Here is a 14,499-nt window from a genome sequence, read left to right as displayed (position 1 = left end):
ACATATCCTAACTTTATTTAGCCGACAAAAACAAGTCTACAAACAGGCCAAAAACGCATTTTTTGGTCACTTTTTGGCAGGTTTTTTTGGCGCGCTTCACCTTCAAAATTATATGTACTCACGCCAGATGCACCCTTAGAAAAGTTTATGGTCAGTCGACCAAAAATGGGTGTCGTAAAATATTTCCAAACGAAGGACTTTTAGGGTGGTTTTTGTTCTATCGCAAGCGATATGAAGCTCCGCTTTACTTCTGAGTTAAAATTGGCAGCAAATCTAGTTATGACCTTGCAAGCATAATGGTCCCCTTCGATGGTACTTATGCAATAAATCCTTTCCATTTATTCATTTTTGACTCTCCTTTTTCTCAAAATTAATAACTTTCGAATAAAGGAATGGTTAAAATTGTTTAGTTTAATAATCCATAATATCATTTAGTTTCATTTTTAAAACTCTTTTCATAAGCTGTTCAAATTGACATAGAGTGACGATTCTTAAGTTTTAGAATCAGTTTGTAGCAGCCCTTATTTGTAGTTTGTTAGTTGACTCATTAGACTTGTCTCTCTTGTTCGAAAGAAGTTTCCGATTCCTCTCCTGGATGATCTGGTCCAAGTGCCTCAACTTCTCCATTTTTAGAACCTGAAAGAATTAATTAAACTCAGCTCTGAAAGTTAATTCAACATACGTCTTTGAACTACATAAAAAATTTTTAAAATTGCAGAACGTAACAAAAGATGGCTGACAAATCAAATTTTCTGTTAACTTTTGACCCCTCCCCCCGTTGTTTTTTCAGTTACCGTTATGAAAAACGTGCTTCCGGTATACGATATTTTTTGGCTCTTTTTAATCTCATTAATGTAAAATAAATTGGAAAAATAAATTGATCAAACTAAAAATTTGGTCGAAATTTTTTTTATATCTCGCCATTGAAAATCGACCATCCGCGCCTCCTGAAAACTTGAGTTTGATACCATGTCTTCAAAGTTTTCCCAAAAAATCAAATTCCAGAGGTGAAGATTAAATAAAGAGTTTTGTATTCAAAACTTTTCGTATAGCAATAATTACATCGGACCAATTGAACAATCTAAATTCTTTCTCAGATTGAATTTGCCGTTGGGGTCTTGGTAAGCGGTGCATTCAGTGTTTTCTCGAGAGGGAGGCGGGTTTTCAAAAAAATTTCGAATATTTTGTCAACCTTTTGAAATTTTTGTAGCTCGCCCAAATTTATCTTCTGAGCTCTTCCAAACCACTAGAAAAACCCCATTTTGACCTTTTTTCGCAGGCAAGTTTTTGGAAAAAACAGACCAACAAACGCGTTTTTAGGCACTTTTTGAAAATAGTACCAAAGGGGGAGACTTTAAGCTGACAGTGGGTCGAATCCTTGAGGAGGGAACCCCCCTAAACCCTCTTTTGGTCTTTGTAATCGCTTAATTGGCTTATTAAAGGGGGAAATTGTTCACATTGTTCTTTTTACCTTTTCACGTTGTTGTGCTTCGGTGGATTGCGGCCCTAATGTCAAGTTCTGGAACTTTGGCAGTGTTCTGAACTCTTTCATGGTTCGCGGTTTGTAGAATGATCTGAAACATCATCAAACACTCTTTCATGAACACCACGCAAAACAGTTCAGCTCAGAACAGGTTCAAAAAGATGTCACGGTTAGAAACTCAGCTTTGTGATCCGAAGCCCATCGTTGAATTCAATCATCGCGCAAGAACAAAGCAGAGCAGCGCATCATTTGCGATTCATTTGTTATTAAACAACTTAACAGGTGTGTCTGAAACCGCAACAACCAAAAATAGAAAAATTTAAAGCCAAAAATTTGCTACAAAAACGTTTGAAATAAGAATAAGACGAAAACAATTTTTGTAAACGCAGGTAAATCTCCTTTAAATTATAGTTCAAGAATCTCAAAAACACTCAAAACCCGTTTTTATCATACTTTTAAGCCGAACTATGTGTACAAAAAGTGTTGCATAAACTCTCAATCATCTGCGTAAAAACCAGTTAGAAAAATAAGCGTGTTCATTTGCCCAAAAAATATTGAAAAATTAGAAATGAGCGAGTAAAGGTGCGAAGTAATGAGACTATTTGTTACAAAAAGTTGTGAAAAAGAAATTACAATATAATAAAAAGATAGCTGGTTGCTGTCAAGTAACACAAAACTTTCCGACAAAAACTGTCTTTGAAAAAAGAATGCGAAGACGAGAAAAAAAATTATAAAAACGTTTGCTTGGGGGAGGAGGAGAGGGTTGCTATCAAACAACCCAGCTGCTAATTTACTAAAATTAACTATCAAGAAAAAAAATTGGTTTGAAAACCAGATTAAGATTATATTACGAACTGATTAGAAACCAGAACTTAGATTGAAAACAGTTCATTTTTCGCTTTTTTAGAATCAAATCACAAACAACATATAGGGGAGTAATATCATCGATCACCGCTTTTTACCAACTATAAAGTTTTTGAGGCAACCAAAATGCATTTGAAAAACTTCTTTATCATTCATTCTAAAAATTCTTTATCATTCTTAGAATTCTTTCTCATTTCGTGAAGTGGTCTAGGAACAATTAACTAATTTGGTCACATTCTTTAGTTTCTAGACGCCTCTTCGTTTAAAAGAGCAGGCAACATCAAATTCAATTCTTTATTATTTTTCTAAGATGGCGATAAAAAGCATGTTGAAGATGTTTTCCTCTTTTTTGTCAGGCAAAAAAAAAATTTAAAAGAGCAATTTTGCTCCGGTAAAAAAAAAGTTCCTGCAAAAACAAAAATCTTAATTAGACATCGGTTGATGTCCACTGATTTTATAATTTGAAATCAATTTTCTCGCGATTTAAGCTACCATTATAACTTTTTTTATAAATATATTAATTTTGAGCAAAATTGCTTGGAAAATCACATTTCTTAAATTGGTAGGCGCGTACCGAGCATGTATTTTTAGGAATATACCGCCAATTTAATTCTTTTTATGAAATCGGATGTGAACACAACGTTTTTTAATAGTGTTAAGATTATGAGTAAGTTATTATTCGAGCTTAATTTCAGCTATTGAAAGTTTGCCAAAAAATCAAAAATACCTTCAAAATGCAAAAATTTCGTTTCAAAAAAATTTCAAACATAAACAAAGATTGCTGGTTGCTGTGCAAATAGCACAAAATATTTGAACTAAATTATTTTTGTGAATTTTTTTTTCTAAAAACAATCTAAGCGTTTACACGAACTTTTTTTTGTTTTTTTTTGAAGCGAGGGGAATTGGCACTATTCAAACTCTTGTAATAAGCTAACTAAATTTAGTTACAATAAATGGGTCTGTAAAATTTTTCTCGAAACTAATCTAAGAAGCCACTGGTTCAGACCAGTATTTTCGACATCGAGAAGAATTTTTAGGTTTTTTGGAATCCTAATCATCGCCAGATTAAAATAACCTTTAAACCGGGTTAAGATCGGTTTGTGAAACAAAACAGCAGTTTAATCCTTCCCGCCGGAGTGTTTTTTGAGCTACACAAAACGCGTTCAAAAACACCCTCAGCCATATTTCTTCGCCATGGCCTGAATTGGTCAAAACAGTTTACTCATTTGACCACATTCTTGAAGTTCTGAGGGCTCTCATTTTCGGCGAGGAAGCCTCATAAAAGTCAAAATTCTTTCTCTTTCCTAATATAGATAGAAAAAAAGTATTAAGGAAAGCCGAGTATCTATTCCTCACTGTGTCAAAGTTCAAAAAAGAGTCAGCAGACAGTTGAAAAATTTCGGAGAAGGTCGAAAAGACAAAACAAATTATTGGTTTTTAAAAAAGTTTCAGTTTTCGATTAGGTGAAAAAATATATGGATTTAATTCTATTCAAATTTTTTTTTGATGAACTGAACTCGAGTTCAGAAAACTGGATCAGCAGATAGCCGTTTTGTTCAGCTGATAATTCTGAACACTATAACCGGCTACCGAAATTAAAAATAAGTCAAGTTTTTTGCGCCATTTCAGTATTCTTAGCCTGAGACCGGAAATTGTCTTCTTGTAAAGATACGAGTTTGAATTGAACTCTAAAGTAGCATAGTCACTGAAAATTCAATAAAATCCAACTACCGGACTTCAATTCACAAAAAAATTCTTTTCTCATTTTCAACTGAGGTCATTGATAGATTCAAAATGATAAAAAACTATTTCAATTAGATGGTCAGAAATTCTGACAAAAAAAACATTCTTGATCATATTCGAAAATCAGAACACGAAAGGCATAATAATCCTCGAAACTTTAACTAACCTGACTTCGATCTCGATAGGATCAACTAGTCCCAAGGGAGGCAACTTTTTGGGCGGTTCCACTCCCGATATTAATTCGTCTTCTATCTCTTTCTCGTGAAGCAACTCAAAGTCTTGACCTGTCGCTTGTTTCAACCTCACCAAAACCCTCTTAGCGTGGTCCAGGGCGTACGATTTCTGACCCAGAATTTTCCTCGCCGGGTCCATTTTGTTTTTCTGGACATGGGATACTCTTGGCGACTCCAGCTCCATAATGTCTCCATACTTCCTCAAAACGTGCGAGTAAACCGCCACGTTTCGATCTTGAATGTCGTCGTATTTGCTCCAAATACTTGAGCTTCGAGAAGATGACAAGTCGTTCTGTCGGTGACTCCAATTTGAATCGTTCGCTGAAATTGGAGCCGAGTTCATAGTCGAAGTTCCCGAATCGTAGTCGTATTGATTGTCGTAATAATGCTTTCGGAGATACACCATTCGGTTTAAATCCTCTTGAGATGAAAAGTCTAAACTCTGGGATAAATTCTTTTTGGAGTATTTTAGAGTTTTATAATTTTGAGATTGGGGTTGATTGTAATTTTGGTTGACTTTTGAGAATATACTAACTGAAGGTTTAGTAATGTTGACTTTAATCAGATCTTCCGATGCGCTGTTTTCGGAAGAAAATTGGTTGGAAAACTCACTCGCTACCGCTTCGCTCAACCGTCGGCTATTCGGTTCTGATTCGTAATGCGAGTTTGAAGACATCGGCTCGTATCGGTCATAAATCACTTGAGATTGAGCTAGCCTCTCGTTCACTTTCCAAGCTGGTGTTTTTTCTTTCTCGGCTGGTCGGAACCCCGAAAGTTTCGGACTTCGGATATCAGTGTGGGTGAAATTCGGTGACTTCGGGTGCGGTGATACAAGTCTAGTTTTTTCTTCAGGTGACAAACTTATTAAAGTAACTTCCACCTCTCTAAATACGTTTTCCAACTCATTTTCTTCTTGCTTTAATTCATCCTCTGATTTTTGGTCAATTTCTTTCTTAATCGAAGGTTTAGTACGTTTAATGCGTTTCACACGTCGATTTGTTTGCTCTTTCCGAGATGTTTCGATAGATTGTCGTTCGTTGTTTTGGTAGTTGGACTTTTTGGGAGAATTTGGCTCCGAACATTCGGCTTTTTCGTGCGCTTCAAAATTTGTTTTTGTAAATAATTTATTTTCCAAATTATGGTTAATTGATCTCAATTCAACGTTGTTGTTAGATTTTGTATCATTTCTCGCATTTCTTGGGTTGTTATTTTTTGGGTAATTCAAGCCAGCATTTGGTTTTACTTTGCTAGTTTTCGCGTTCGTTTCTTTAGAGAATCTATCTTTGGAGGTGTCTTCGTTTGTAGGTAAATTTTCTGATTCTTTTTGGTTCTTGGAAGTTCTTGACGTTAATATTGGTTCTCCGTTAGTTTTATTTGGTCTTAGTGCAATTTGCGATGTTTTGGTCGAAGCTGTGGAAGGAATACTGCTGTGGTTTGGGGTGAAATTTGGTTGGGGTAATTTGTCACTGACCGGTGACTCGATGGATTTTGCAGATGACTTCAATTTGTTTGATAATCTGGAGCTTCCGTACTCGCTGTAGCCTAAAAAAGTTTCGATGCAATTTATAAGAAACAGTTTTCATTAAAACCGTCTCTCAGTTTTCAAATTATCTTTTATGCTTTTTTCTGTCAATATATTTTTTTATCCTGGCATGAAATCATTTCAAACGGAAAGAACAGTAGTGGATTTACGGGCGAAAAGGGGGGATGGGTTGCATATTTTACTTCAGTTTTAAAAAAAATAATAATAAAAAAAAGTTTGAGCCTGAACAGGGTCCCCACTTTGGAGCTATTTTACGACATCTATCTTTGGCTGATAATTCTTTAAGTTTTTCTGAAGGCACCCCTGGCGCCGATACTTATTTAAACCGAGGGGAGCAAAATACTAAATAAAAAATATATTCACATCCGCGCAAAAGCTGGGGCTTTGATTTGTTTCTTTGGACTCTTACCTTCGTAATCGTCGGCAACCGAGACTTCGTCGTCGGACACGGGGGCGAAAGCGGAAGGCGGCAGACCTGTTGAAGACGTAAAACCATTGCTCGTATTATTGGTTTTCTTTCTCCTTTTACTCAAATCGGGGGCTCCGAAATTGAAGCACTGATTTGAACTCCCTTTAGACGTCGGAAGTTTAGCCTTGGAGGCCATACTTTTGGTCTCTTGCGACCTCAGAGTCTCTGATCTATGGTCCATCATGGCCAAAATATCTTCCCAGTCTGAGCTAACTAGTTCTTGGGAGGACTGACGAGCTCGATTGGAATTGTTGCTTCGAACAGAGTTACAGGATCCGTTCGACTTTGGAGATGTTGGCGAAAACATGCTGATCGGGTTTTCAGATTTCAGGTTAAATTAATTTTGAAATTTCAACATTCATTTTAAATAATAATTTTAAATTATTTAAAAAAATAAGGAAAAGGTAAGCTTCATGCAGTTGAACTGAAATTTTCCACGTATTACTGAGATTTCGACCTCATTTCATTTCGGCAGGAGAAAAATTTTATAAGCAAAAGGTATAAATAATCGTAAACGCACGTCGCTCATCGTAAATTTTTGAACTGGAGAACGGTATGTGTCACTCAAAGTCAACGAAAGGAGAAATGGATCCCAATTTAGATCGAGGGAAGGCTAACGAGCTTCAAAAATCACAGCTCTGATTATTTTTTCTCATGTAATATGTTATTATAGGAATAGTGAAAAGATGCAGATAGTGCGAAAATGCACGTTGGCTTATTTGAAAAAAGGGAAAATTTTAATCGGATTTTTTTTATTTTCCATTTATAATCGTCATAATACTTGATTTACAGCTGAATATTTGATGCTGAGCTTGGGAATTTTTTAGTGGACCAAAACGTCATGTTGGAAAAAATTGTGTTGTTGAAATTAAATCACTAAGCGAATCATAAACAAGAGAATTATAACTAACAGTCAGCCCGTCCGCACCTGTTTAAGGATGGAGCATCAAAAAATGATTACGGTCATTGATTAAATACAGACAAAACATCAAATAACCCCCCCATGCTCAAGAAACCAGAATATAAGGCGTCTAGTTTTGGATTTAGGTTCGGTTGTTTTGAAGTCGACGGCGTGGAAAGCCACCTAAAGTCGGATAAATTAGAGATCAGAGGATGGAAAGAAAACAATCGCATGCTCAGTGCTCGCAAAGCAAACAAAATGAAACGTCACAGACGATAAAACCTCAGACATATCGGCGAAAATAGGAAAAAAATTGTTGAACTGAATTAAATTTCACCAAGCCACTCCTGGTAAAAGCAAAAAACAACACAAGATTAAATAATCTGTATTTTGAGCCGAGTACTCAAAAAATACCTTTACAAGTATGTTCGATTGATGTGCAAGAAGCAAAAAATGTCCATGCACATTTAGTTTAATAGCAGTTTACTAGCAATTTCATTTTTGCCACAATTTTTTGGTTGCTATTTTAGCTTGTTAGATGCGACTGAATTGGCCAATAGACTAAATTTATTAGTTGAAAATAGCGAAAACATTGAAAAAACTGCCATATAACTAGCTTGGTAATACATCGATCAGCTTGGAGCCTAAAAATTCATTCATTGACTGTAGTTAGTTCTCTACTAAAACAAGTGAGACGAGTGAAAATTTTCGAGAAAATGCAATCTTTCCAATTACAAAATTTGTTTAAAAAAATAAGGAGTTGCCCCTTCTATGGGAAAATTTCTCACAATCGGTTCTTTCGATTGAACCTTCCATCTCAAGTTTGATAGAGTAGTTTCTAAGAAAACAAAAAATTTCTGAAAAACGGTTAAAATTTCAAAAACATGACTTTCCGAAATCAATAACTTCTTCTGCAAAAAAAGGTCAAGATCGCTTACACAGAAGATTATCAAACCGCACTTTTTAATTGAACCCGAACCTTTAACGTAATAATTGTCTTTTTTTGCAAATCAAATTTTTTGGGTAAGAACATATGGGCGTAGCCGCTGAACAAAAAATCACAAAACTAACCTGGTGTTTCGATTGAACTCAAAGTTTTAAGATTTGAGTTGGTAGTTTTCGAGATAAGCCAAAAAGTTCAAATGACGGTACAACAAACACATTATTGACTTTTTGAGGACCATAACTTTTGCATAACAAAAAATAATTGGTGGATTATATAGGGAAGTTTTCCTCAATCTGTTGTTTTGATTGAACACAAAATCTCAAATTTGATAAGGTAGTTTTCGCGAAAAGTCGAAGAAATTTCAAAAGAGGGTCAAAACTAAATTATTGACTTTTCCGAGGGCCATTACTTTTAGTATAAAAAAAAATGGACATAGCTGCACGCGCACAAAAGATTTCTACAGACTGTTAATTGGATTGAGCCCAAAATCTCAGATTTGGGCGGGTAGGTTTCGAGAAAAAATCAAAAAGACTCAAACCATGGTACAAAAAATCAAAAGTTTTACTATTTGGAGGACCATGTTTTTTGTGGAGAAAAAAAATGGGTGAAGCCGTTTATGCAGGGGCGTTCTCCATAACCTATTCAATCCATTGAACCTAAAATCTCAGCTTTTGGAGATCATTTTTTGAGAAAACGAAAAAATATAAAAACATGGGCCGAATATTCCCCCTTTTTCATAGGACTGTAGACAGTAGGGTAGGGTAAGGAGAGAATAGAAGAATATGCAGGCACAAACGGTTGCACGTGGTATTTCGATGGTAGGCCGATTTTGAATTTCGGTAGAGTAGTTTACTACTGCACTAAATTTTTGCAAAAAGTGAAAAAAAAAACCTTTGAAAATTTATCAAAAAAGTGAGAAAAAACCAACCCATACATTTCCAAAATATCTAATTTTGTCAAACAGGATTTTTCAGTCCGTTGAAACAACACACAAAAACGCAATATGGTTGATTAAGCCGGTACAACATTAGCCAAAACCATTTAATCAAAAAAAAACTTAAAAAAACGCTGATTATTCAAACGCTGATTGGTAGAATGACAAATTACACAACTATCATTTATTCTAAAAACATTTTGGTATCAATATAAAACTATGATTCCTAAAGTAGGCCGATAAAAACTAGTACCAGATAATATATATGATAATAAAAAAACGGAAAATGAACCGAAGGAAACTAGGCCGAAAACCACTAACCAGAAGAAGAATCAACATTGGAGAATGGCAAGGGTAAAAAAAAGTATACGAACTCAAGATTAGTAGAATTAAAAATTGCAGGAAAAAATGCATACGAAAAAAAAAACAACTTCAATGGAAGCTGCATAAAGCAAAAAAAAATTTAGTATGTGGGAACTAAGCCGACAAATTTGAATTCATTTGAAAAAGATATCAAGTGATTCAAGTGATTCTGTTAAACAAGTTGCTAACCCGAAAAAAAGTCTCTATTCGATTTAATATCATTTGCTAATTGCAAGCGTAATAAAACTCGGAAAGGTCAAGAAACTGAAGCTCTACCAGTTGGTTGCAAGAAAAGTCCATGAGCAAAGTTCGCATGGTTAGGTAAATAGAATCGAGAAGAGCTTAAGACAATGAACATCGTTCGTCAGAATGCAAAAAAAACAGGAAGCACAGGACTAAAAAAAATAAAATCAAAAATATACAAACTGGCAAGTCAACGTGCCGAAAATTCAAGCTGCCCAAATTAACAATCATGCCAGGGTGCTTAAAAAAATGAAGCATTCTTTGACTTGATTGGCTGCTTTTTTTAAGTGCTGAGCCATTATCGCTCATGAAGATTTTTCGATTGATTTTTTGCTCCACTAAAGCATGACTAATGCTGTTCAGATTGCTCTTTTTGTGGACTAACAAAAAGAAATTGAGGCTTTCTGAGACTTGCATGTTATTATAGCTGCTAAAAACTTTTTTTGAAAAATTGTGAACTTCGTTTTATCAACCAAACAAAATTGAATGATATTTCAAACTAGAACGCTTCCAATTTTCATTTATTTTGGAATAAAAATTCCGAAAAAAGTAAATGATTCGAAAAAAGCAGTCTGAAAAAATTTGGTTTCCAAACAGCATCTTCATTTAATTTTCAGTTGCAGTATTTAAATCAAATGCCAGAGAAAAGGGACAATTCGTATCCTTTAGGTTAATAATGTAAAACATGTGTTCAATTTCTCGACCATGTCTACCTCAAGATTAATCTTTGGTTCTTTTTTGACTAATGAAACGAATTTTAAAAATTTCGAGAAAATTGTGTTTTTTCCCTTGCAAATATAACTGTGGATGGAACTCTCTGTGCTAACTTCACATCAAATGACTGTAATTTAAAGAAATTTGAGAGCTTGAGTTCATCGGAATGGAATTTTTGTTGAAAGTTTGAACCTCAAAAGTCCTCGCTTTTTTCTTACCAGAGCGAAGAAAACTAAATTTTTTGTATAACGATCAGGTTTTGTTGTCATCTTACTGAGTTCCAGAAAAATTTTGAACTTGATATTAGCTAGTAGTAACAAGTCGGATGCTACATTTTTGTAGAATTATCTGAAAAAAAAGTTGCAGATTCAGTTTAGTTTTTTCAGCAATGATGTTACTTTAAGTGTGTGTGTTGTTAGTAGTATAGGTTGGAGCATTTCAGCGGGGGGGGGGGGGGGTTGGGGGGGGGGGGGGATGGCGACCTCCATGTATTAACATAGGCTATAGACTATCCGGTCGCCACCCTATGTATTAACATAGGCTATAGATTTCCCAATGTATTAAGATAGGGAATAGGTTTCCCAATGTATTAAGATACGAGGTTTCAGATGGTAAGTTTCAGAAAAATTTTTGGCGCCCGAATTTCCCATGTAAAGATTTCCCTATGTCTAAGACATTCCTTGTAGGGAATTAAGAACTCATTAGGGAATAGGATTCCTAATGTATTACGATGGTAGGTTTCAGATGGTAAGATGGTAAAGTTTCAGATGGTAAGTTTCAAAAAAAATTTTGGCACCCGAGTTTTTTGGAGCTCGATTTAGCCAATTTTCCAGATTGTAAAAGTTTTTTAATCAAAAAACAACATACTCTTAACCCAAACGTAGCGTTTAAAAAGAGTTTTTTTTTTAAAAAAAAAGGTTAATTACAGAGATAATGTATTAGTTCACAGCATCTACAAATCTCTTACAAATTTAGAGGTTTAGTATGTATTCCATCACATTCAACTTCCCGTTTAGGGTAAAAATAGCTCAGTCCTTTTTTAGTTTGTTCATAAGTCACGACTGCATGGTTAATCGTTTTAAATCCTCTATTCGTTGACTTCAAATTCACTGCCTCATCCAGTACTTGTCGATACTTTGCCATTGGTCCATCTCCAGAGTCTTCTAATGCCTGTTTGTTCAGACCTTTACTGCTAAACTTATACTTTTGACTTTTACTATCGTAACAGCAATAGGTTTTACTACACAGGCATAACATTTCGGTGCATCTGAACTCCTCCTTGAACAATCCTGGTTCTCTTTTGTCATGTTTCTTATGTTTAGAACAGCAAGTACGGGGAAAAAAGTTGTTTTTTGCATCTGCTCTGAAATCGTCTCGACAGTCCTTGCTTCGCCTTTCAGTCCATTCTGCTCGCTTGCTGGGAAGGATACAATCATCTAAATCTTCTTCTGCCAAGGCCAAATAGAGGGAATCTGTATCCATTTCGAGTTCTTCGAATTTGTTGACATCGCAAAATTCATCGAAAAAGTTATAATACAACTCCAACATTCTCAACTTGGCATACTGTAGTATAAAAAATCCTACTATAATTGGTTCACGATGCTCTATAGTAGATTTAACAAGTTCCACTTCATACAAATCTTTAGCTACGATATTAAGTCTCTTGAAGAATTGGTTATTGATAGCTTTGTGGGTTTTTTCGTCTCCAAGATATTTTGTCATAGTATGTTTTGATCTGTCCATTATTTGATAGCCGTAGGAACTGTTTCCTAGAAGTTTCATTGTTTCGGCTACTACGCCAGATAATGGATTTTCATCGCCGGCTCGCCTAGAATCAACAACAGACTGAACAAAACTGTTGAATACTTTATGCGGTGTGTATTGTACAAAACGATGAATTTTTGTACATTGTAGTCCTAGATCCAAATAAAAACTGAAAAATGGTGTGATCAGTGTTCCGTTGGTCAATTTGAAGCTCGATATCAACATTCTTTGCGATTGTTTTAACAAATCGTTTTCTTCCGCATATGTCTTCATATATTCACCAATATCGTTTCTGGAAACATCAATATTTTTGAAAATAGGTGGGAAATTGGAAAATTTTGCCTTAAGCTCATCTGGAACACTCAGATCGCATTGCACATAGCCAAACATTTTTCATTTCTAATGTTTTGCTCTAGTGAATTTGTAGAAAGAGGTCTTTTGAAGGGAAAGTGAGTTCTAACGTGATTTTTCACGTCTACATTGTTTTTAAATTGATCCCACCAGCTACACTCCCACATTTCTTCTATAGAGTATCCTTTTTCTCGAATGTAGTCTTTTCGAAGATCATCCATTTCTCTTTTCTTGGTTCCTCGTTTGATATCATCATCAGTTAGGCTCGGTCTAGCTTCTTGACAAGGACAAAAATGGAAATAACAACCCATTGCTTCAAAGACAGTCTTACAATGGTTGCAATAACCATCAACACTAAAGCAATCAATTTTTTTCTGTTTTCCTGTAGTGTAGTAACTCTCAATTTTACATTCAGTTCTGGTTGCTTGAAAGTATGACATGACCATATTTTCAAATTTTCGAACTCGATTTTGCCTTGCCTTGAATTTTTGTGTTTCTTCATCGTAGTCCGATCTCGTATACAAACCTGTGGGCATATCCTGACACATAGAAAAAGGATAGAGTTGACTAGCATCAATCCCAACAATTGATTTACACAAATTTTTTGATTTTCGAATAAAGGTTTCATTTGCTACTGCTTTCCTTGTGAAAACAATTGATGGACCACCGGTCATATCTTCCCGTATTTTTTCAAGCAAGTCACTATCACTCGAAAAGAATGGGTAGAACTTATAGTCGGTTGATTTGTGTAGACAGATGTTGGCTAGATTCGGTAGTGTGCAGCCGAGCTTTAACATATCTATCCGTTTGTCATGATAAAATTCAATCATTTTCTGCATAGCATCAAGGGTAGGAACAACAATTATACCACCGTAGAAAGTCGTGAAATGTTGTCATCTCTTCCTGTTCCCAGATAGATTTAAGGTAGTTGTAGTTTTCCAATCCCGTAGCTGGTTTAGTTTTGAGACCGAGTTTTTTCAAGGCTTGCTCTTTAGTTATCCCAGTGTTAAGAAGTTTTTGATAATCATCAAACTCTTTATCGAGAGGGTTACTATTCTACAGTTTGCTGTAGAAGTCATCATACGAGGGTAGTTGTTGTTCATCAAGCTTGTTCGGAGTATCAAACCACTCGTATGGAAAGTATCCTTTCAGCTCACTGGCTTTGTAAGCTTTTAGAAAAGAGTCTAAGGTAATAGCTCCACCCAAAAACTTCATAATGTCCAGAAGCTGAACATCTCCAAATTTGAAGGAAACAAAGTCGTTTGCTTTCTTGATAACTGAAGGTTCAATTTCTTTTTCGTTGATAAGGTAGGGAATTAGGTATGATTTAATGAGGTTTATATCATACCGACCACTGTTGAATCCAAATACTGGTAGAGTATTGGTGTATCTCTCTAGATGTTGCATCAAATCAATCAATTGATTTTTTTGAATCCTGAGAAAGTGAGTGAATGCGTCTGTTTCTTCCTCATTCTCGATACATTCATCTTCGTACTCTCTTGCTTCAATCTTGTTGAAACTAACTCGTTCTTTAAGTATGCTGAAAAATGTGTGTAATCGCTTTTTGATGTTATTTTCAATTTCCAGAAACTTTGATCGCATTTCGGTTTTATTTTTTTCGGCTAACAACTCCAAGTTTGCCACAAAATCAATAATGAGGGATTGTGGATCTTTTTCACACAAAAAAATGGGTTTGTCAAGCAAATTGGATGAAATTGACAATGATATGGGTTCATGCTTCCCGATCCAAGTTATTGTTTCGGTTGGTTTTAGTTCTTCGGATGGCACGCAAATTGATTCAGTGTCAAAAACTAGCGACATTTTTGAATAAGGTTTGTTCTTTTGTGTACTCAATATTGAACCCATCCAGTTTTTCAAATAACGTCTCTCGTAGAGTATAAACATTTTTGGGGTAAATGTTTTTGATTCGATCTTTGCATCGTAGGAG

General features: G+C 35.3%; 1 protein-coding gene across 1 annotated transcript; it reads right to left on the bottom strand.

Annotated features, from left to right (window-relative positions):
• Window positions 1-465: 465 nt before the first annotated feature.
• On the bottom strand, window positions 466-7,090 carry LOC134853990 (GATA zinc finger domain-containing protein 14-like). Its single transcript, XM_063870043.1, has 4 exons — window positions 6,276-7,090; window positions 4,257-5,865; window positions 1,472-1,574; window positions 466-636 (listed from the first exon to the last, which is right to left on the bottom strand). Exons 1-4 carry the CDS (start codon window positions 6,640-6,642, stop codon window positions 505-507), a joined length of 2,211 nt encoding a protein of 736 aa, XP_063726113.1. The 5' UTR covers window positions 6,643-7,090; the 3' UTR covers window positions 466-504.
• Window positions 7,091-14,499: the final 7,409 nt, after the last annotated feature.

The sequence above is a fragment of the Symsagittifera roscoffensis genome, chromosome 1, assembly GCF_963678635.1.
Source record: "Symsagittifera roscoffensis chromosome 1, txSymRosc1.1, whole genome shotgun sequence".
Lineage (NCBI taxonomy): Eukaryota > Metazoa > Xenacoelomorpha > Acoela > Convolutidae > Symsagittifera > Symsagittifera roscoffensis.
This window is presented reverse-complemented; position numbering and strand designations above follow the sequence as displayed.

What these genes read in the sequence shown, in the direction of transcription:
- LOC134853990 (XM_063870043.1), bottom strand. Translation starts at nt 6,642, where the DNA reads ATGTTTTCGCCAACATCTCCAAAGTCGAACGGATCCTGTAACTCTGTT. An exon ending in GGTTGCCGACGATTACGAAG is followed by an intron (nt 5,866 to 6,275) that starts GTAAGAGTCCAA and finishes AAACTTTTTTAG; the next exon opens with GCTACAGCGAGTACGGAAGC. An exon ending in CCTATCGAGATCGAAGTCAG is followed by an intron (nt 1,575 to 4,256) that starts GTTAGTTAAAGT and finishes ATGATGTTTCAG; the next exon opens with ATCATTCTACAAACCGCGAA.